The sequence below is a fragment of the Atractosteus spatula genome, chromosome 9, assembly GCF_055471065.1.
Source record: "Atractosteus spatula isolate fAtrSpa1 chromosome 9, fAtrSpa1.hap1, whole genome shotgun sequence".
NCBI classification, from domain to species: domain Eukaryota; kingdom Metazoa; phylum Chordata; class Actinopteri; order Semionotiformes; family Lepisosteidae; genus Atractosteus; species Atractosteus spatula.
In genome coordinates this window covers 27,819,908-27,841,923 of record NC_142714.1, presented here as the reverse complement: position 1 = coordinate 27,841,923, position 22,016 = coordinate 27,819,908, and the positions used below count along the sequence as shown (strand labels likewise).

Below are 22,016 nucleotides of genomic sequence, written 5' to 3'. Positions count from 1 at the left end.
TATTTATAAAAAACAATATCTCTACAGAGGGCAGAGATAGGGCATATAGTTAAGGGACATTTAACATGATAGTAACATACCTTCCATTTTCATTACATATTTCATGCCTTTTGAGATACAGTTTCAGTATAACCACTCCCTCCTATGACCAGATTTATATGAGGATAAATATATTTTTGAAAAACCCATCCTCTTTAATTTCTCGTGTTCCAATGTACTCAGGTGTGTTTCTTGTAAAACAAAAACAATAGGAGCCCCATTGTTTTAGATAAAATCTTACTTTTCTTAATAGGGTTAAGTACTCCATTAACATTGATTGAAACTATTTTAAGGTCGAATAAGCATAATTTATGTTGCATTTTATTGAATGCTAGCAAATATTGAATGTTAGCTGCTTTTTTAAATAAATAATGACAAAGTAGATGTTAAGTTTGGTATTTATCAAATGAGGTTAGCTTCATCTACTGTGTGACCTAGCAGAGACTTTCTTATCCCAAAATTCATTAAGTACCACTGGAGGACCCATGAAAAGAAGAAATGCGGTTCCATACTCATTTTGACATTTTTACAACCACATGGACATGTAATAATAACATAAATGGCAGCAACTGTTCCTCTTAATATAAGCAGCTACAGTAAATCAGATGCTCACAGGTGTGCCCTTGGGGAAAGTAGAGTTGGCAGGATTCCCTGAGGACAAACTAGAACCGTCCCGCCACACTCTGCAGTCAGAAAAAGCTAAAAGGGTAGTTTGTACAGTTGGTAAAACTATACAACTCATTTATTGTTGTATCAGCTAGACAGCCGAACCAGGAGAGACTCCTTTTTTCCCAAAAACACAGACAATATTACAATTTGCCCACTCATACTTATTAGGGGGACACCTGGGGGTAGACAAAATCTACGAGCAAGTATTAAAAAGATTCTTCTGGCCAGGGTGTATGCTAACATCAGTTGTTACTGCCTCAGCTGTCCCAACTGTCAGCTCAGTGCCCCAAAACCCTGACTACACGTTCCTCTACTTCTTGTAATAGAGGAGCTCTTTGCCCACATCACTATAAACCTCCTAAGACCACTCCCTAAAACATCGAGGGGGCATGAATATATATTAGTTGTTGTAGATTATGCCTCATGCTATCCGGAGGCTATATCCCTTCGTAGAACTGTCGGCAATGCAATAGCAAGAGAGATGGTAAACTAATTCAAACGTGTCGGACTGCCTCGGAAAGAGCCTTGCAGGCCAGAGGACACCATTCTCCTCATGCAAGACACAGATGATTTGCTTAGAATCAAATTTTTAAGGACATCAGTATATGTCCTTAAAAATATATACTTATATACAATATATATACTTATATATATATTGTATATAATATATACTTATTTTTAATTGATGGTTTACTACCACCGAGTCAATATTCCTACTTTAAATTAAAAAATACATTTTCTTCTTCCAGCTTAAAGGAAGTAAAAAGATAATATGGAAGACAATTGTCTTTGATTGCAAGGGTTAACTAATGAATCCCATTTTTTCATGTATTTCTCAAAATGAGAATAAACAACATGTTGAAACAAATTCCCTTTCCATGTCTTTGGAAGTCCACAAGAAAGGCAAAACAATCAACATCATGTAGATATATCTATTTGCCTAAATTATCTCAACCGCTATAACATGTACACTTTAAGATTGACTGAACCAGTATTAGGTAACCTTACCTAGTTTCTTAAAATGGTTTACTGCATTAAATGATAATGTAGAAAAAAGCAGGAAAGAGCAACATTATTGTAAAAACGGGGTGAAGCACAGACAAATGTGATAAAGTATGACAAAGACAAAGAAGTATTATGAATGAGTAAGTAAGCATAGTTAAATCAGGGGACAATTCACTGCCATGTCATTAAGAAAGGGCACCAGCAGAAGAAAAGGAAAAGTCTGTAAAATTCTCACCAGTCCTTCCACTCAAAATCATTTACCATATTTATTAGGAGTGAACATTTTGCAATGGTCTCAGCTTCTCTTCCTCGTTCCATTCTAGTTACAACAGCTCATCTTTCACTGGGTACTTTATACCAGAGAAGTGTGGAGTGTAATAGTGGTTGTGTTTCTCATTGTTCGAGATGTGTGGAGTGAGCTGCTAGTTGTGTTTCTCAGAGTCTATGTCAAATTTTTAAAGACATCAGTATACCACTCCAAACCAATTCGGTTCCATTTCTGTTTAAGAAGTTTCTTTACTGTGAAGAGATAAGGGAGACGGAGACACCTGGGAAGTGAGATAATAATATCATTTTTGTATTTTTGCAAACTATGTGGTCTAGTGGCTTGAAGTTGGCTTTGCGCCCAAATATATAAAGATGCTGCCTGTCCTTGGTCAGTAAGATAAAGGGCATGTATTTGGTAAGCTGGCTGTACGCCCAGAACATGAAAAGAACTGTTGTCTAGTCTGCAACTTAGATATAATTAATAACAATATTGGCCTGTGTTGCTGTCTTATCATTTGTTTAGAATGTGTAATAGTAAATTGGTTGCTCGGTATAAAAGACCATCTTTAGTTACTTATTTTTAAGTTCGATGGTTGCAAGCTGGACTTCCATATTCATATGAAATAAAGAGATTTCTGCTTCACAGACACCTGAACTTTGTAATTTGTATGAAACAACAACTGCTTTTACTGCTTTGATTAAATCATGACTCCAAACAATGTTGTTAGACATCTTGCAATTGGTATTATATAAAATTACATAAAATAGTGCTAACAGACTAAACATTTTGAGTAAGAAGAAGCTTGAAAGCCTAACTTGCATTATTGACTGCTGTTTTATGAAACAATGTTTTTTTCGCTGTCCTTAGCCTTACCTCTCTTCTGCATGCATTTTCTCCTCCAGCAGTTTCTTCATCCTCTCTTCAATGTGCAGCAAGTTACCCTGGAGATGCCCATGGTCATCTAGATCAGCCTGAGTAATTACTTGCTCATTCTTCTCTTTGGCGTTTAACAGGTCCAGAGTCCTCAATTTCTCCTGGGACAGTTCCTGAGAGAAAGCATGTCACAATACATCCACATTGAGAAAAAGTTCCTAATGAAACACTTATACACAAGTGCTTCTATTTGTTCATAGTACAAAGCAAATTCCTTCTGCAAGTGTAGAGTTTAGGCGAACCAGCAGTTAAGGTAAAAACACTGCAAATCCTGACAAGATGTTGCTGGTTCAATACCATCCTTGATGCACCATTCCATACTGCTGCTGTCAATGAAACAAGTAATAGGTTTATTCCATGCTGAAAAGAGAAAGAAGAAAACACAAAGTTCCTGGCTGTAGAGCCCACCTGAACTCCTGTTGTCAATGACTCATTAAAAGACAGAATTTTAGGAATGTGTGAGTCTCTTTATTTAAGAATGTCTGGTGACTACTAATGTGTGTCAACTGACATTTTATTAGAATCTGGCAAGTGAAAATGAATCAGTGCTCATATGGGGGGGGCTCTTACCTCCAGTGATTTCTGCAGGGTCTTCGTCAGACTCTGGAGCTTTTTCTTCTCAGCTTCAACTCCCTTCAGGGACTGTGCTGTTCCATCCAGCTCACTGTCAAAGACAAAGATCATTGCTAGATTTATTACAGAGAAAAAGAAAGAGGGAGCACTAAACTGTTTATATTACTAGCATGTGAAAATGGGAATTCACAAAAGAGAAAAAAAGGAGGACAGGGGCCTAGCATATGATTTATGACACATTCCATACAGTGAAATCCAGCATCACCTGAAATCTGCAGTTTAAGGCATGTGTGTGAGCACAGATGAATCTGGCAGCCTAAGAAAGCATGTGTTTAATGACTGCAACCAAACTGATGGTTTACTACCACCGAGCCAAAATTCCTACTTTAAACTAAAAAATAAATGTTCTTCTTCCAGCTTAAAGGAAGTAAAAAGATAATATGGAAGACAATTGTCTTTGATTGCAAGGGTTAACTAATGAATCCCATTTTTTCATGTGTTTCTCAAAATGAGAACAAACAACATGTTGAAACAAATTCCCTTTACATGTCTTTGGAAGTCCACAAGAAAGGCAAAACAATCAACATCATGTAGATATATCTATTTGCCTAAATCGTCTCAACCGCTATAACATGTACACTTTAAGACTGACTGAACCAGTATTAGGTAACCTTACCTAGTTTCTTAAAAGGGTTTACTGCATTAAATGATAATGTAGAAAAAAGCAGGAAAGAACAACATTATTGTAAAAACGGGGTGAAGCACAGACAAATGTGATAAAGTATGACAAAGACAAAGTATTACGAATGAGTAAGTAAGCATAGTTAAATCAGGGGACAATTCACTGCCGTGTCATTAAGAAGGGGCACCAGCAGAAGAAAAGGAAAAGTCTGTAAAATTCTCACCAGTCCTTCCACTCAAAATCATTTACCATATTTATTAGGAGTGAACATTTTGCAATGGTCTCAGCTTCTCTTCCTTGTCAATTCTAGTTACAACAGCTCATCTTTCACTGGGTACTTTATACCAGAGAAGTGTTAAGTGTAGTAGTGGTTATGTTTCTCTGTGTCAGAGATGTGTGGAGTGAGCTGCTAGTTGTGTTTCTCAGAGTGTATGTCACAGATGTGAAGATTGTGCTGTGTCTGTTTCTCAGTATGCTCGGGATATGTGAAATGTGATGCTAGTTGTGTTTCTCGGTGTGTCAGGGATGTGTTGAGTGTACTGCTGGTTTTGATTTTTAGAGTTTGTGTTAGGGATGTGTGGAGCGTGCTGTTGATTATGTGTCTCAGTTGGGTAGATTGTTTCAAGTGTGCTGCTGGTTTTGTTTCTCAGAGTGTGCCATTTGTGTTTTTCAGTGTATCAGGAATATGAAGAGTAAGCAACAACGTGTGTCAGTGGAGTGTGCTACTGGTTGTGTTTATACAGTGAGTGCCAGTTATGTGTGATTTAAGCTGTTGGTTGTGTTTCTCAGTATGTGTTTTGAGCAAACTCTGGATTTTGCTGCTGGCTGTGTTTCTCAGTGCATGAATCAGTAATGTGTGCAGAGAGTGCTGATGGCTCTGTTTCTCAGTGTGGGTGTCAGGAATGTGTGGAGTTTTTTGATAGTTGTTGTTCTCATAGTGTGTGTCATGATTATGAAAAGTGTGCTGCTGATTGTATTTCTCATAGCATGTGGCACAAATGTGTGGATTTTGCTGGTGGCTGTGTTTCTCCATGTCTGTCAGGAAAGTGTGGAGTATGTTAGTAGTTGTGTTTTTCACACTGTGTGTCAGGGATGTGTGAATTTGTGAAGCTGGTTGTGTTTCTCAGTTTGTGTCAGAGATTTGTGGCATGAGCTTCTTGCTCTGTTTCTCAGAGCATGTATCAGCAATGTGTGCAGTGTGAAGCTGGTTGGGTTTCTCAGAGTGTGTGTCAGGTATGTGTGGATTATGCTTCTTGTGTCACGAACCGCATTCCTACGTGCACCTCTCACCGCCAACAACCGCGCACTAATTAATCAATTGTCACTCCTCATGCTCTTCCCTATTTATACCTTCTCACTCTACTCAGTCCCCACTCACTATTGAGAATAACCTTTGGCTTTCTCTTGTGCGCATTTACTATTATCAACCTAATTTCTGGCTACCTGACCTTGTTTTTTCTCCGGCTTCGCGTTTTGGATTTGGATACTCTGGACCTGACTCTTCTGATACCTGACCTAGCTTTCCTACCTTGACTACAACTTTTGCCTTTTGCCCTTCGGATTTGGACACCAAAAAGTAGCTGCCTACAGTCTCAGCGCCACATAGGGTCCAACAAGGTACTCTTAAATGTCACCCTTGACAACTGGTTGTGTTTCACAGTGTGTGATGAATGTGTGAAGTGTGTTGCTGGTTGTGTATCCCAGTGTGTAAGGGATGTATGGAGTGTGAAGCAGGTTGTGTTTCTCAAAGCATGTGTCAGGGATACGTGAAGTTTGCTACTCATTGTGTTTCCCAGGATGTTGTCACGGATGTATGGAGTGTGTGTCAGGAATGTATGGAGTTCACTGCTGGTTGTGTTTCTAAATGAATCAGGAATATGAGGAGTCTGCTGCTGATTATGTTTCAGGGATGTGAGGGGTTTGCAGCTCATTGTATTTCTCAGAGTGTACATTAGCAATGTGTGCAGTGGGTTGCTGGTTGTGTTTTTCAGTATGTTGTGAGGGATGTCTGAAGTGTGCTGCTGTTTTTTTTTCTCAGTGTTCCAGGTATGTGTTGAGTTTGCAGCTGGTTGTATTCCTCAGTGTGTAACAAATGTGTGGGCTGTGTTGCTAGTGAAGGTCTCAGAGTGTGTCAGTAATGAGTGGAGTGTGCTGGTGGTTCTGTTTGTCAGGGTGTGTGTCGGGAAAGTGTGGAATGTTTTGATGGTTGTGTTTCTCAGAGTGTGTGCCAGAAATATGAGAAGTGTATGGAAGCTTATTAGCTCCATGGAGAAAAAAAAATCTCATTTCTACGAGTTAGTATTGTGTTTATGCAATAAAAGTATCTGGTTTATATGAGAAAATTAATGCATTTAAACGCAATAGTTAATTTGTTTTTATTCCAAAAAGAGGAGTGTGAAGATATTCTACTGTTGTTAAAGTCAATGCTACTTTGCACAGAACAATATTTTGCATATACAGTACAATGAAATATACAGTATAGTGTTAAGTAGTAGTAACATCGTAGGCAACATTGTTCACAGCTTATCTATTATGTTTAAATGCAATAATTTTCTCGTATAAACCAGATACTTTTCTCATACAATTGTGATACAAGATACTTTTCTCATATAAATGGAATACTATCTCGTATAAACAAAATATATTTTTCTCCGTGGTGCTAATAAATGTCCATAGAAGTGTACTTCGGATTGTGTTTCTCATATTGTGTGTCAGGGATGTGTGAAGTGTGCTGCTGATTGTGTTTCTAAGACGTGTGTCAGGGATGTGTGGAGTGTGCAGCCAGTTGTGTTCCTCAGTGTGTTGTGAGGGTTTGGAGTGTTCTGCTGGTTGTTCTTGTCAGTGTACCAAGGATGTGAAAAGTGTGCTGCTGACTGTGTTTTTAAGAGTGTGTCACAAACTTGTAAAGTGTATCAGTGTCTGTCATGAAGGTGTGGAATGTGCTGCTGATTGTGTTTTTCAGAGTCCCAATTTTACTGGGAGAGGGAGGAGGAAACTCAGTTGAACTAGCAGTCCAGTATATGTTCTCCTGTCACAGCCTGAGGAACAGTGAGTCTGTCTCCCAATAATGCTCCATGTCTATATGTAAATATTTTATTATTGCGTCTTTATTGTAAATGTCTGTATAATAATTTTGTTTTATGTTAATTGGAATTGTTTTGCTTTGGCAACACTGATTGTACTCATCGGTCATCCCAATAAAGCACCTTGTGCTTTATTGCAATTACAATTGTGTGTGTCAGGATGTGTGAATTTTGCTGCTAGTTGTTTTTCTATGTTTATTAGTGTGACGTGTGCAGATTTTTGTGTTTCTCAGAGTTTGTCGGGAATGTGTGAAATTTGCTACTGTTTGTTTTTATCAGTGCGTCAAGGATGTGTGGAGCTGTATTTTTTCTCATTGTGTGTCTGGGCTGTGTGGAGTATACTACTGACTGTGTTTGTAAGAGAGTGTGTCAGGAATATGTGAAGGGTGTTGCTGGTTGTGTTTCCCAGTGTGTGTGTCAGGAATATGTGGAATGTACTACTGGTTGCATTTCTCAAGAGTTTCAGTGATGTGAGGAGTGTGAAGCTGTTTTTCAGAGTTGTGTTTCTCAGAGTGTGTGTAAGGGATGTATGAGGTATGCAAATTGTTGCGTTTCTCAGAGTGTCAGGGTTTTGTGAAGTGTGCTGCTGACTGTTTTTCTCAGGCTGTGAGTCAGGGATGTGTGGAGTGTGCTGCTGGCTTTTCTCAGGTGAGCGGTTACTGTCTTACTGTTTGATTTGCTCCTGTTCGGTTCGTAGCTCCTGCACCACCTCCTCAAACTGCTTCTTCTCCCCAGCCAATGCCTGATTCAGTTTCTCCAGTTCCTAAAATTTAACAACCAATCAGTAGGTTAATAAGCATTACAGAAGTGGCAAAAACCTTTTTTATAGGAGCAGTGAGAATAGCAACAGTCTCAGTACTATTATAGGTTGAAGTAGTTCAGGTGGGTAGCTGCGTCAGCATGCATAGGCTGCAAAGGAACAAGAAATAGGTCTATTCCATGCTGAAAAGAGAAGAAAGAAAACTTTATAAACCTATTACTTGTTCCTTTGCAGTCTACGCATGCTGATGCAGCTACCTACTGTACCTGAACAACTTCAACCTACATCTGCTGCAAAACCACTATGCCTTCCTCCAAATCTTTTTCTAGATCTCTTTGTCATTCCTTCTCTTCCTCCCTGGGTCACTTGCCCCCCTCTCTTACTAAACCAGCATTCCGTCTCTTCACAGCGATCTGTTCCAAGACCGCTCAATCCTGAAGAAGGCTCCACAGCCAAAACGTTGTGTTTTCTTTCTTCTCTTTTCAGCATGGAATAAACCTATTACTTGTTCCTCAGTACTATTATAATTTGTCTTAACTTCGCACCACTGTGATTGACTGATTGACAAGACACTTAGAAATGCCTTGATCTCGTTGTAATATGGTAATAGTTAATACAGATGATAAGTTAAAAACTTTGATAGGAGCTGTGATCACATAACGATCACATACCTTGTGGTATGTGCTGATGAGCTGAAACTACAGCAGTTCTATCTGTAAACACAGAAAGAACACTACCACATACAATTACACAAACATGACAAAAACAGACATTAAACATGGTAAGGACAAACATTTCCATTCCTAATACTATCTGTAAATTTGACAATTACACAAATTTAATGGTTTCTTATTTTAATATGGAGGTGTTCTGTTAAAGGGATACCTGAAGCACAGCAACAGCTGTAGCACTAACATTATTGGCATTAGTAGCTGTAATGTTACTGTGAGAAGTTGTAGCAGTATTACAAATATTAGCACCAGTAATATTTTAATAATGTGTGCTTATGAATATGTGTTCAAATATTAATGATCTCCTTTCTCTAATATTAAAAAAGTTTTTTTTTTAAAGCAGCAATGTCTAGTATCAATTGTTGCTTCTCCACCCATTAATTTGACATTGAGTCATCTACTGTACATGGTAGTAAATCTGCAGCATTTTGATCAAGCCCTTTTAGGTACTCACAGACTCAAGAATGAAAACTACATTTTAATTTCCACGTTGAAATAATGCCTATAACTCTTCACTCAGTGGCTCTACAAAACTTTGTATCAGGATGCAGTGCCTCAGTCTTTTATTCTCACCCACCAAGACGAGTGCATGCTGTGTCAGATCCAGAAGTACAATAACAGTGATTGAGTAGCCTGTCTGAAAAGTAATTATGTGCAAGAATTTGGTAAAACTGATGTAAGTTTTTTTCTTTCTTTAGTCTTTTAAATTAGGATTCATTATTTGGGATCAGGGATTAATATAAACCCAAAAGACTGAGAATAACCTATTTGAAATATTGACATAACTGTTTCGAAAATAATGTTGCAGCTATTATTCCAGTTGACATGACAGTATTTGTGATAAAGATGATAACACATGTTGAAAATATTCTTTAATAAAGGGCAAGAAAACAATTTGGAATTTATAGAGAATTAAACTGAATTTAAGAAATATGATACAAATGAAATGTATCACATGTAATGTGATTCAGAAATTCCGTTAATCACATGCGCTGTGGCTGCAATTTCAGACACCTCTCTTCCACCTCTCTTCCACAGATAATATTAGCCCCAATGTCTGTGTTCTAGTGTTTAATAGTGTTGTTACAGATATAAGGCTGCCGGATTGAAAATCACCTCCTTTTGCTCCCTCTGCAAGCACAGCTCCTCTGTCTCCTCCATCAGTTTATCTGAAAACAAAGTAAAATATAAAACATTTACTAAACTATATTCAGAACTTTTTTAATAGTGTTATGTGTAACCCATACATTTACTTTGCCATGATTTCCCACAGTTTCTGTTATGATTTGTCATACATCTCTCTGCTTCATTTTTCAAAATTCCATTGTTTGACTTTGTTATTGTTTGACATTGTTATTGGGATTAAATACCTTACTAAAATTTTTAAAAGGCATCCAAAAATGTAAGTCAATAATATCCATATTCTCTACTGGGTACTGTAAATGAGGCTTTGCTGGCAAATGTTTCCTTTCTCATCCCTGTGTGGCCCTAATCTTACCCAGATACTCTTGCCTCTCCTTAGCCAGCTGCAATCCCTGCGCCTCCAGGCTCTCAATCATGGCTTCTCCCAGTTGGGCATTTTTCCAGGTGCTGGAGGTCAGACAAGAGATGAAGGACAGTGAACGACCTACAACCCCATGCAAAATAATCAACTATACAGCTTATCTATGGTTTTTTCACTGCTGCCACACTGCTACTATGGAAAAATGAGAACAAGAAATTCATACAGGCTTGCCAGCCATTCTGAAGAACAAAAAGGTAGAAATTTTACAAGTGTAATCACTTCAGTTCAATTTAATGTGACAGCAAATTGGCACCCTGGGGTCCAACCAGTAAAGGCACTCACCCAGTGTGCCAGTTTAGCTTTATGGTCTAGATATCACCTGAAACACGTCAGTAGCCAGCTGTGAGTGGCTAGAACTGAACAACAAATCAAATTCAAATATTTTTCCTCAGAACTCCTTACAACACCAGGCTGATATACATCTACAGTACAAAGGTAAATCCAACAACATTACACATGGATGAGTGCATGGTGCGCAGAAGAAAACCTCAGGTTTCTGGAAGAATGGAAGCAATTCCATGACAAATGCCATCTCTACAGACATGATGGATAACAATTGAAAGAAATGGGATGATGTTAGCCTTATCTGTTTATGTGCAGCACACATCCTTGCCTTTCTTTGCACATGTAAGTGACCATCAGCATTTTCTTCTCACATGGCTGACAAGTGTGCACATGTCAGACTTTACAAGAGGGGCTTGTGAGACATTACTCTTTAAAATGCAGACAGAGGATGCAGACGGGAATAGCAGTGTAATACGGATCACCTCCCAACAATTTTGTAATAAAGCCCTGGATAAGGCAGAGGGACGGATCGAAGAAGTGGAAACAAGGGTCTTAACAGAAACTGTGATAAAGGAACTCTTGCAACGACAAAATACTTTGGAAATGAAATTAACAGACCAGGAAGGAAGATCGCACAGAGAAAACATTCAGATTTACAGAAACCCTGAAGACTGAGTGACGCTGCATGGTAGCCTTCCTTGAAAAGGAAAAGGGGGGAACTTGATTTACCGAAGGATGTGGAACTGAGAATTGAAAGGGCGCATAGAGCGATAGCGCCAAAACCCAGAGGCCCTGACACCAAACCGCACTCCATTGTCGCCAAGTTCTTAAGCTACAAAATGAAAGAAGAAGTGTTACGTAAAGCTTGGCAAAAGAACTGTTTACAAGCAACTGTTTACTTGACAGAAGGCTGGCAGACGGGGTGGCCCTGTGAAAGACCAGTCCTCGAAACAGTAATATAAGGAGAAACTATAGAGTTTCAGGCGGAGAGCCCCCTTGCAAGATTGAAAAAAATGGATACAGTGAGTTGTTAAAAGTCATTCAGGATTTAATTGTTTAGTTGTTTTTTTCATTTGTTTTTTGAATAAGATTCCTGCGATGTTTAAGAGAATTTGTAAATGTTGGGATAGATACCTGGTGACTATGACTAGAGTGACTTATTTCTTTATTTTTCCTGGTGTTGTAACAGAAAGAATAAGGTTCTGGATCCCGAGATGAAGTTAAACAGATGAGTTTATTGCATGCAAGGAACAATAAAGCCAAAGTCTTGTTTCCCCGCAAGAAACAACAAAATCGAAATATTGTTCAAAGTGCTGGTACAAACTTTAGGTTTATATATCCTTTCCTTTCCCCTTCTGACATCACTGTTATTATGGTAAAGAGGGGGGGTCATGGTATTTGGCCAGTTAAGAGACTCTGGCCAAATGGTCAGTTTAAGATTACGTCCCCAGGGGGTTCCTAGCTTGCATCTGGAATCCTTATCAGTTAACCCCCTTTCCTGCCATAAATTCCAGCTTGTTGTTTAGAAGTCTAAACCTCATACAGAAAAGGATTTAATTTAAACCTGTTTTCACATCTTACATCACTGGTTACCCTCTTTTTTCTTTTTATAAAAAAAAGTTTGGATTTGCCATCGCGCTGCCTGCTTAAGGGCCCTCTTCCAGAGGAGAAGGAGGACTTCCCTAACGGACTTTCCTTTTTTAAAAAAAAAAGAGAAGCCCATACAGGGTTCGTTTGAAAAGAACCCCACAGTTGGAAAAAAGTACTGTGAATGAGACGGAGATGGATACAGTTTTGTTTAAGATTGTTTGGTTAATGTTTTTGTTTATTGTGCTTTTTGTTTGTGATGCATTATTAGAGAAAATTGATGGGAAGAGGATGTTTAACAATATGAAACATGTCTTATCGGGGAGAGTTTGAAAGTTCTACCATTTACATAAAAGATGTCCAAGCAAGATCTTAAAATAGTTACATTTAATGTTAATGGAATTCTTAACCCTATTAAGAGAAGTAAGATTTTGTCTAAAACGAAGACAGAAGGGGCTCATATTATTTTTTTACAAGAAACACATCTGAGTGTATTGGAGCATGAGAAATTAAGAAGGATGGGTTTCTCAAAAAATCTGTTTCTCCTCATATACAGTAAATCTGGCCATAGGAGAAGTGTGGCTATACTGATATCTCAAAAGGTTCAATTTAAGTTGCTTATAGAAGTTAAAGATAAGGAGGGGAGATATGTATTAGTATTGGGGAAAAATGGAAGGGGAATTACTCAAGCTACTTAATGTAAATGCCCCACCTGGTAGTGATTTTAATTTTTATAAAAAAAATGTTCAACTTGATGACTAATGCACAAGGTATACTGATTTTTGGAAGTGATTGGAATGTGCGTCTTAACCCCAGGCTTGATTCTATAAATATATCTTCTCAGAGGGCTAAGTCATTGCATAAAAAGATAAATGTACTGATAGGGGAAATGGGAATAATAGATCTTTGGGGAGATTTCTATCCAAGTCGGCAAGATTACACTCACTATTCCCTCCCTCATTCAGTATATTCAAGGATTGATTATTTTTTATATACAAGAGAGATAGACATAGGATTCAACATTGCGATTGGTGGAATTGATTTTTCAGACCACGCTCCTGTGTCATTGTCCATACGATTAAGTAATAATCGTGGAAATACAACATGGAGGATGAACTCCAGTCTTTTGAATGATCCTCAATGTAAACCACAGATAAAGCAAGAAATAAAAATATTTCTGGAGGAGAATGATAATGGGGAAGTGGGACCAGAGATGATATGGGACACATTAAAGGCAGTTATAAGGGGGAAAATTATTGCTCTGAGCAGTCATAAGAAGAAGGTAAAGCAACTACAACTATCTAATCTAAACATAAAGTTAAAAGAGTTGGAGAAAATACATCAAGAAAAACAGGATTCAAAAACCATGCAAGAAATAAAGAAGATTAGAAACAAAATAGATGTCTTTTATACACAGGAAATTGGAAAAGAAAATAGATTTACTAGACAAAAATATTACGAGTCAGGATCAAAATCACTAAAGCTGTTGGCAAGAAAATTAAAAAAAACAACAGACCGATAACAAAATATATAAAATAAGGGACCAGAACTGTAATGGTGTATTATATAAATGGGAAGAAATCCAAAACACTTTTACAAATGATTACAGAAAACTATACACAACCCCATACAGAAAGTGAAGAAAAGATGGAATCTCTAAGTTTACCAACTCTTACAGAAGATCAAAATAATATATTAAAAGCAATGATAACACCATAAGAATTGAATTCAGTGATTACTAGCCTCAGAGCTAATAAATCACCTGGTACTGATGGTTTTAATTTGGAATGGTATAAAACCTTCCGAGCAGAATTAATACTAAATCTTCTTTCAGCTTGTAACTCAGCATTAATTGATGGGAAAATGCACCCATCATGGAGAGGCTATCATCTCAGTTATCCCTAAGGATGGGAAAGATAGATTAGATTGTGGATCGTTCAGACCAATCTCAGTCCTTAATGTGGATTATAAAATATATACAAATATAAGCTTCTTTGATGAGCCTAGATGCTGAGAAAGTTTTTGACACTGTTAGTTGGAAATACCTCTATAGGGTCTTAGGTAGGTTTGGTTTTCGTGAAAATATTATCAAAGGTATTCAAAACCTTATATGATAGACCAACAGCACAAATTAAAATAAATGGTTATTTATCTGATAGTATAACTTTAGAACAAGGGAGTAGACAAGGCTGCCCTTTGTCTCCATTGCTTTTTGCTCTATATACTGTATAGAGCCATTAGCCCAGTGGATACGACAAAATAGCAAAATAAAAGGTATTTCTATACAAGGGAATGAACACAAGATAGCACTATACGCAGATGATGTTTTGTTATATCTTGAGGATCCCACTAGTTCATTTCTAGAACTAATGAAACTCTTAGATAGCTTTGGCTTGTTAGGAGGCTATACGTTAAATGTTAAAAAAAACACAAATTCTAACCTTTAATTACAACCCTCCCGATTTTTAAAAAAGCAAATACCACCTTAAGTGGGACCAAAGTTCAATGAGATATCATTGCAACAATTAATTATGGACCCCTTATAACTCAAATTAAAGCAGATATACTGAAATGGAACCTAATCCCCTTTATGAGATATTGAATTATCCCCTGTAAATAGCCCTCCAAATCAGGCATTACTAGGTTAAAGGAATTTAGACATAATTACTGAAAAAAAATTAAATCCATGTATAAAGTTTCAACTAAGGTGAGGTAGAAAAGATACTCAGATGGTGCGCTTATGATACAGAGTTTAAACCAAATAAAGTGGATAATAGATTTAAAATTTGGATCACAAAAAGAATAACTGCATTTTGTAATATAATGGATAAGAATCAGTTACAAAGTTTTCAGTATTTAAAGGAGAAACACTATTTGGAGAATTCAGATTTTTTTAGATATCTTCAAATGTGCCACTATTTTAATAAAGAGATTATAAGAGGAGATTTAGATATTGTTAATGATGGGGTAGTGAAAGTAGTTACAGAAGCCTACAAATCAGAATTAAGTAAAGGTATTATATCTAGATTATATAAAGGTTTTATGGAAAAGAAATCATATTCTACAGAGTACATAAAAGATAAATGGGTGAAAGAAAATGAAGTTAGAATTTTTGAATGAAGAGTGGCCTAAAATTTGTGAATTTCAATGCAGATGCACTAACTCGCATTTATGGAGAGAGTTTTACTGGAAAAACATTGTTCAATTTTTCATTATTCCGAGTCAGAAGGCATACCATACTGGGAAAAACTCTCAATGTTGGAGACAGTGTGGAAACCAAGGTGATCATTGGCATATATTCTGGAACTGCCCTAAAATAAGGCTTTTCTGGAAGGAGTTACATGAGGCCCTGGAAACTATATTTGAAAGCAATGTTTACATTTGAGGCTTTATATTTTGGCAAACTGGATTTTGATTGGAGGAGAACTGACGAATATTTGTTTGGAATTCATATTAGGATCCTTAGGGAAGAAAGCTATAACAAGAAAGTAGCTTCTCCCAGATTTAACAACAATGAATGATTTGGACTGAATTAATAAAGGAAATATAAATAATGGAAATAATAACATTTTCACTAAAATTACAAATGAAAACATTTGTCAAATATTGGTCTAGATGGGTTCAGTACATTAAACCTTTAAGGTCAGAATTTGTTGAGCTACAAAATAACTGAAAGTTAATAAGGTACATTTATATAGTCTCCTCCCTTTTCATATTCATAAATGTATACATCTTCCTCATTTGGAATCTATATAGTTTTGTTTAAAAGTTATATAATTGTAAAATACCACGGGAACAAACAGGAATAGAATATTTTTGCTTTTGATGTATAGTTGAAAGTGTACTGTAAAAGTAAGGCTGAATAATAGTGGTTTATATGTAAAATGGTTTTGTTTTGTTCTCTAAAATAAAAAAAAATAATTTTAATTAAGTCTGCATTTTAATTTCACTCTTTTTACTGACTGGAATCTAGAACAGCCAGTTGCTATGTGACTAGTACTACTACTACTGCAATGTCTTCAGCACCCAGTCCAGGAAATTTAAGGCAGAATGCAAGATCTTTCAGACTGTCTCCACATCCTGTGTGACGAACTCCCTTGTAAGCAAAAGGGAACCAAAAGAGAAATCACTGGGAAAAATGGAAATGGATCTTGACAAGACAGAAATGAGCTGAGAATCTGGTGTAAACCAATCGCTATTTCATTCTATTGTTTTCTAGCTGACCCAGTTCAAAGGGAATCCATCACATGAGAGGCATTCCCCTATTTATAGTCCCACTGCTTGTCAAATTTAGCATTGTTTGAAACATTTGCAGTTCTAATGGTAGATATTGTTGCAACCTACTGTTATCAGAGTCTGGTATTAAAGCCTAAACACAGAGACTAAAAACAATGAAAACAATTTCAGGTGCTTACCTAGGTGTAGGAGTGATAAACTTTCAACACAGAAAAACACATAACAAAAAGACTAGGAACAAATGAAAGAGAGGAGGTCTCTCCTAGTTCATGTAACACCATTAGGAATTGGGAGACAGTTCCCCGTTCACTTTTGGGCATAAATGTTACAGGAAAGGCGATTTATATTGGGAAATATTCTTTTAGACTGTAAGGTATATATCTCTTGTTTGCCTGTTTATACATTGCACAGAAATCAGGTTACAGGGTTAGCATTCTGGGTTTTCTGGGTCTGTATAATGTAGGCCTCTGAGATATGTTTATTTGTATTTATTTTCTGCTCCCCTCTAATTTGTCACAATACAAGCCTTACACTTTCCCAGACTCCTGCAGTAACTCCAGCCACTGTGCCTGTTCAGACTCGGACTCCGCGGCCAGTACAATGTTGCCCTAAAAACAAAGAGAAACCCATCATTCAGACCAATGGCCTGAGCTCAGGCAGGGGAACATGCCACACAGATTAAAACAGCCTCTAAAGAACAATCTAAAATACTCAGCCTCAAAGACAGTATTGATAAAATAAAGATTTTGTTAATTATATATAATAACTGTATACCAACATTCCATATCACTCTGCAACTCACAACTGGCAACCCACTGAAGCTAAGCAGGTGTGAGCCTGGTCAGTACCTGGATGGGAGACTTCCTGGGAAAAACTAAGGTTAGTGCTGGAAGAGGTGTTAGTGGGGCCAGGAGGGAGCGCTTACCTTGCGGTCTATGTGGGTCCTAATGCCCCAGTATAGTGACGGGGACACTATACCGTAAAACAGGCGCCGTACTTTGGAAGAGACGTAAAACTGAGGTCCTGACTCTCTGTGGTCATTAAAAATCCCAGGGTGTTTCTCAAAAAGAGTAGGGGTGTAACCCCAGCATCCTGGTCAAATTTCCCATTGGCCCTTACCAATCATAGCCACCTAATATTCCCCATTTATTAATTGGCTACATCACTCTGTTCTCCTCCCCACTATTAGCTGAGGTGTAGTGAGCCTTCTGGCGCACTATGGCTGCCGTCGCATCATCCAGGTGGATGCTGCACATTGGCGGTGGTGGAGGGGGGTCCCCATTACCTGTAAAGCGCTTTGAGTGGAGTGTCCAGAAAAGCGCTATATAAGTGTAAGCAATTATTATTATTATTATTAATTACTTGTATATACAGTACATATCTGTCCTTTGATGCATGTGGATATCCATCATGACAATTCAATGGGCTAGTATCAGAAGGGAAAGAATTAGGAAAAAATATTGAATTGATTTGTTTTTAAATCAAATCTTAAATCCAATTAAAAATAAACACTAAAGCAGCTTGAGATGTTTTTAAATCCACTAGTTACAAATGTACAATAGTGAACAAGATGTTTTAAAAACTCACATGGAAGTCCTCATGAGAGATGTTCATGGCAAATGGCATGCCCTGCTCCTCTTTCGGCTCAACCACACATCCTCCCAGTGGGATCACACCCTGAGAGTAGAGAGAGTGAGGAAGGAATGACAGAAAAGAAGCTTACTGCTGAATTCCACCCTTCAGGGTGGAAGGTATTAAACTTATGCAATTAATCTATATAAATACAATAACAATACTGTCTTCAGTTTTGTACAGTACACTACATTAGAAAACAACTAAAAAACTGTTTTCAGGGGATCGGGTTAGCTCACAGAAGAGCAGCCAAGATCGAATTCCTTCCTGAACAAATATATCAAACAAGAGAAGCAAAATAAACTCTTTGTTGTTACCCTGGAACAGAGAAAAACTTATGAAGATTTAATTAAAGTGTTTAGAATCTTAAATATGACTTGACAGTGTTAACCCAAATAAATACTTCACATTTTAGGACTTTAGACCCATAGAAAACAATGGATGTTACATGAATATATTTAAGACCAATTAACCCCTTTACATGAACATCTATGGCAACTGGACCATATTGTGTTCTTCTGTAAACCTTTTTATTCATTTTCTTGAGACAGTCTTAACACAATGCAGCTCATGTGTCCCACCTCACTAAACCTGCATCTTTATTGTTATTATCCTACAATATGTGCATTCACTTGCTAAAGCTTAGACTTGGCATGTTAAATCTCCTTTCATCTGCTTTTTGAAGTTCCCTAATGTAACATGTTTTTTTATCAATTAATCAATTTGAAAAGCAACACATAACCTATGTATTACTATCAGTAATTCAAACTGTTCTCTTTGTAGCAGACATTTAAAAGACTTATTTCATGACTTGTGGTGTACTGCTGACTAATTAGTTGAAAATGCAAGATGGGCTATTTGATCTGTGGTCAGCACCAAGAAGGAGATAATAAAAAGTCATGTATAATGGCCACAAGGAGCTCCAATAACTTCTGAAACTGACTAAGTTGAAACTATTTTCTACTCTGTCAAACTGGAATTTTTAGACTTAAGCACTACCACCATTTGCTAGAAGTACATCTCGAAATTATTAAATGACTGTAGTGTGTGAATCCACTAGAGTTCAACTCCACCTGGCTTCTTTGACAGTGATTACAATATGATGATCCAATGACATATTTGTACTCTAAATGTCTTTAAATGTTGTGTTAATTGTATCTGCTCTATCTGTAATTCACTTGTCATGCCAATAAAGCTCTTTAAATTGAATGGATTACGTTTCTACAGTGTTGATCCCACTATGTCTAAATGTTGCATCAACAAACAGTATGTGATGATGTTTTACCCAATGAAAATGATCAATATGAACAAATTACAGAAAGTAGGATTTATAAACTGTAGACACCTTGTATCATTTTATGCTTTGTATTGTGTTTATTATGGTACACCTGCTGGTCTGTGCCATTGTTTTGTATGTAAAATTTTGTAATTCTCTCAATCCAAGATTGATGCTATAAATCTACAATTATCTGGCTTTAGCCTTGTTCCTGATTCAGACAATTATTTAAACCTTAGCTCAATTGACATTCCCTCTGTACCAGATTTTTCTTAATAAATCTTAAATTCAGATAAACTTAAAATATATGAACAGCTGCAAAACAACTTCTTGTTGCTTATATCCAGTCCCTACCTCTTTATTGATATAATGATAAACTACAGACCAATTTCTAATTTTCCACTCCTATCTAAGGTTTTAGAATGTGTGACTGCATGTCAATTACAAGCTCACATAATCTAATGATGAACAATAGGTTTATTCGATGCTGAAAACTGGTTCTGCTCTTATCTGAAAGTCACGGAACATTTTGTTTTAGTTCAGGTGGCTAGCTGCGTCAGCATACGTAGGCTGCAAAGAAACAAATAATAGGGTTATTCTATGCTGAAAAGAGAAGACAGAAAACACAACATTTCAGCTGTGGAGCCTTCTTCGGTGTGAGCCATTTTCTTTATCATTATGTACAATGTCCTTGGGTTTGGAAATATATAATTATTATTATTAAAACACACTACAGTTTGGAAAGTATAATGTGCAATGGTGTGGTAATTATGCAATTGCTATGGAACTATTCAACACTAGTTTTTAACAAATTACCTGACAGAACCTAGCTTTCCAGAAGCAATTTCAAAAGCCACTTCATTAAGTTTGCTGATGATTCTCATTGTCAGTCTACTCCAAAACATAGACACTGATGGGTCAGTGTCCTATGGTGAATTATTTTGTAGAATTGAGTAACAGCTTCTTCCTTCAACATGTCAGAAAAGGTGTCAAAACCAAAGACATGATCATTGATTATAAAAGCAATCACTAGCAGTCATTGTGGAACAAAAAATTAAAATTGTCAACAGTTCCAAATATCTTGGCACTATTGTTGATTACAAACCCGTGAGGTTAACACTGATGCTATATGTAAGAAGAGGCAGCAGTGACAGATCCTCCTATTTAATGAGAGTACTACAATAAAGAATTTATTCTAGAGAATTTTTATTGAATCTGTCCTAACATTCACTGTAGCATCCTGGTTTGGTATCCCTGATAGACACAATAAAAACAGACTGAGCAGGATTGTAAAGGTAGCCAGCAAAATTATTGGTGGACAACAACTCTTGTCTGGCACAGCTTTGTTGAGAGGAGTAGCAATCCAGGCACACTTGGCTAAAACAAATATTTATTATAATAAACTACACAAGACACAAAACATACAACACACCAGGTTACATTATATTGTTATATGGGGCTGGACAGATATTTTAAAACAATGACAACACACAATAAAACATTTTACTGTATATACAGTATTTACAGACAAGGTGTTTCAGAGGCCTAACATTCTGGTCACCTAGAAAACCCAAGACTGCTACTAAGTACTAAACTCTTAATATGCCTACAAAGGACACACAAGAGATGAGCTGCCTTCTAAGAAATACAAAGCAACCCGCAGTTAAATCTCTCTCTCTGCATCCTGGATGCCACAAAAAAAATGGGGGCCTATATCCTTATCCTTAAAATGCACCCTAATCAGGAAAGACATTTCTAACTGAGGTGTCTTTTACCAAAGAAACCCAAGTTCTCTAAAAACACAGAATAGCACACTCTCTCTGATGTTCAAATACTTAGCTCCAGTCAAGTTTTGTTTGGATGATCATGAAGTAGGAGCTCTCGCCTGGCACAAGCTTTGAGTCCTAAGTCCTCTGGACTCCCTCTCTCTTCTCCCTGCTCTCCTTGTTTCTTCCTCCTGCCTCTCCTTTCTCTCCTGCCTTCCTCTCCTCCTGCTTCTCTTCTCGTCTTCCCTGCCCTTTGCTCTTAAGGTGAATTCATACTGTGTCTCTCTGCCCTGCTCCTTTGCAATCATTAATCCACAAATTGCCTAGGCCTACTAAGATGAACTTTATCTAAAATCTAAGAGTCACTTCTCAGTCACCCAAAGTTATAACAATAGAAATATATATATTTTTTCTCAACATACATCTATGTCTCTTATTTTTTAATGAGTTCATCAGTTAAATGTATTGTGTTATGTCTTTTAACTGCCTGTAAATTAAAATTCCCATCTAGGACAATAAAAATAAGTAAGCTTTCTTTGGTTGTAACATTATTTCTTCTTCCTTTGCATTCCTCCACATCTTTCACCTGTTTTTTCAGAGGACATTTTGTATCCACAAATAACAGTTGAAACTCTTCAATCACTTACTTTTCCACGAAAGCAATGACAAGGACAGAATACTTGGAAAAAGATTACATGAGGCCCTCAAAGAAATATGTTTTCACCAAGAATAAAATGTGCAAGAGGCAATGGAATTCAAAACTTGTAACATCGGCTGTAAGTTAATTAATAAAAGAGTGAGTCCTCATTCTTATAACAACAGGAAATATGTAATATTTTAAATCCAGGCCTTCCACTTTGTTAGCAAATGCTTATCTGCATTGCTAGATGCATTGCATAGAATGGAGATGCAGATACAGTAGTTCAT

The 22,016-nt window shown here is 37.1% G+C and overlaps 1 protein-coding gene across 1 annotated transcript in view; it reads right to left on the bottom strand.

Moving 5' to 3' along the window:
* Positions 1-22,016, bottom strand: part of plekhd1 (pleckstrin homology and coiled-coil domain containing D1) — an 80,166-nt gene that overhangs the window by 45,563 nt on the left and 12,587 nt on the right. Inside the window, exons 3-9 of the mRNA XM_088925700.1 lie at positions 18,003-18,092; positions 16,947-17,023; positions 10,242-10,333; positions 9,860-9,912; positions 7,921-8,015; positions 3,485-3,578; positions 2,855-3,027 (exon numbers count right to left, since the gene is read on the bottom strand). Coding sequence (XP_088781826.1) covers positions 2,855-3,027; positions 3,485-3,578; positions 7,921-8,015; positions 9,860-9,912; positions 10,242-10,333; positions 16,947-17,023; positions 18,003-18,092 — 674 coding nt within the window. The remainder of the gene's footprint in view (positions 1-2,854; positions 3,028-3,484; positions 3,579-7,920; positions 8,016-9,859; positions 9,913-10,241; positions 10,334-16,946; positions 17,024-18,002; positions 18,093-22,016) is intronic.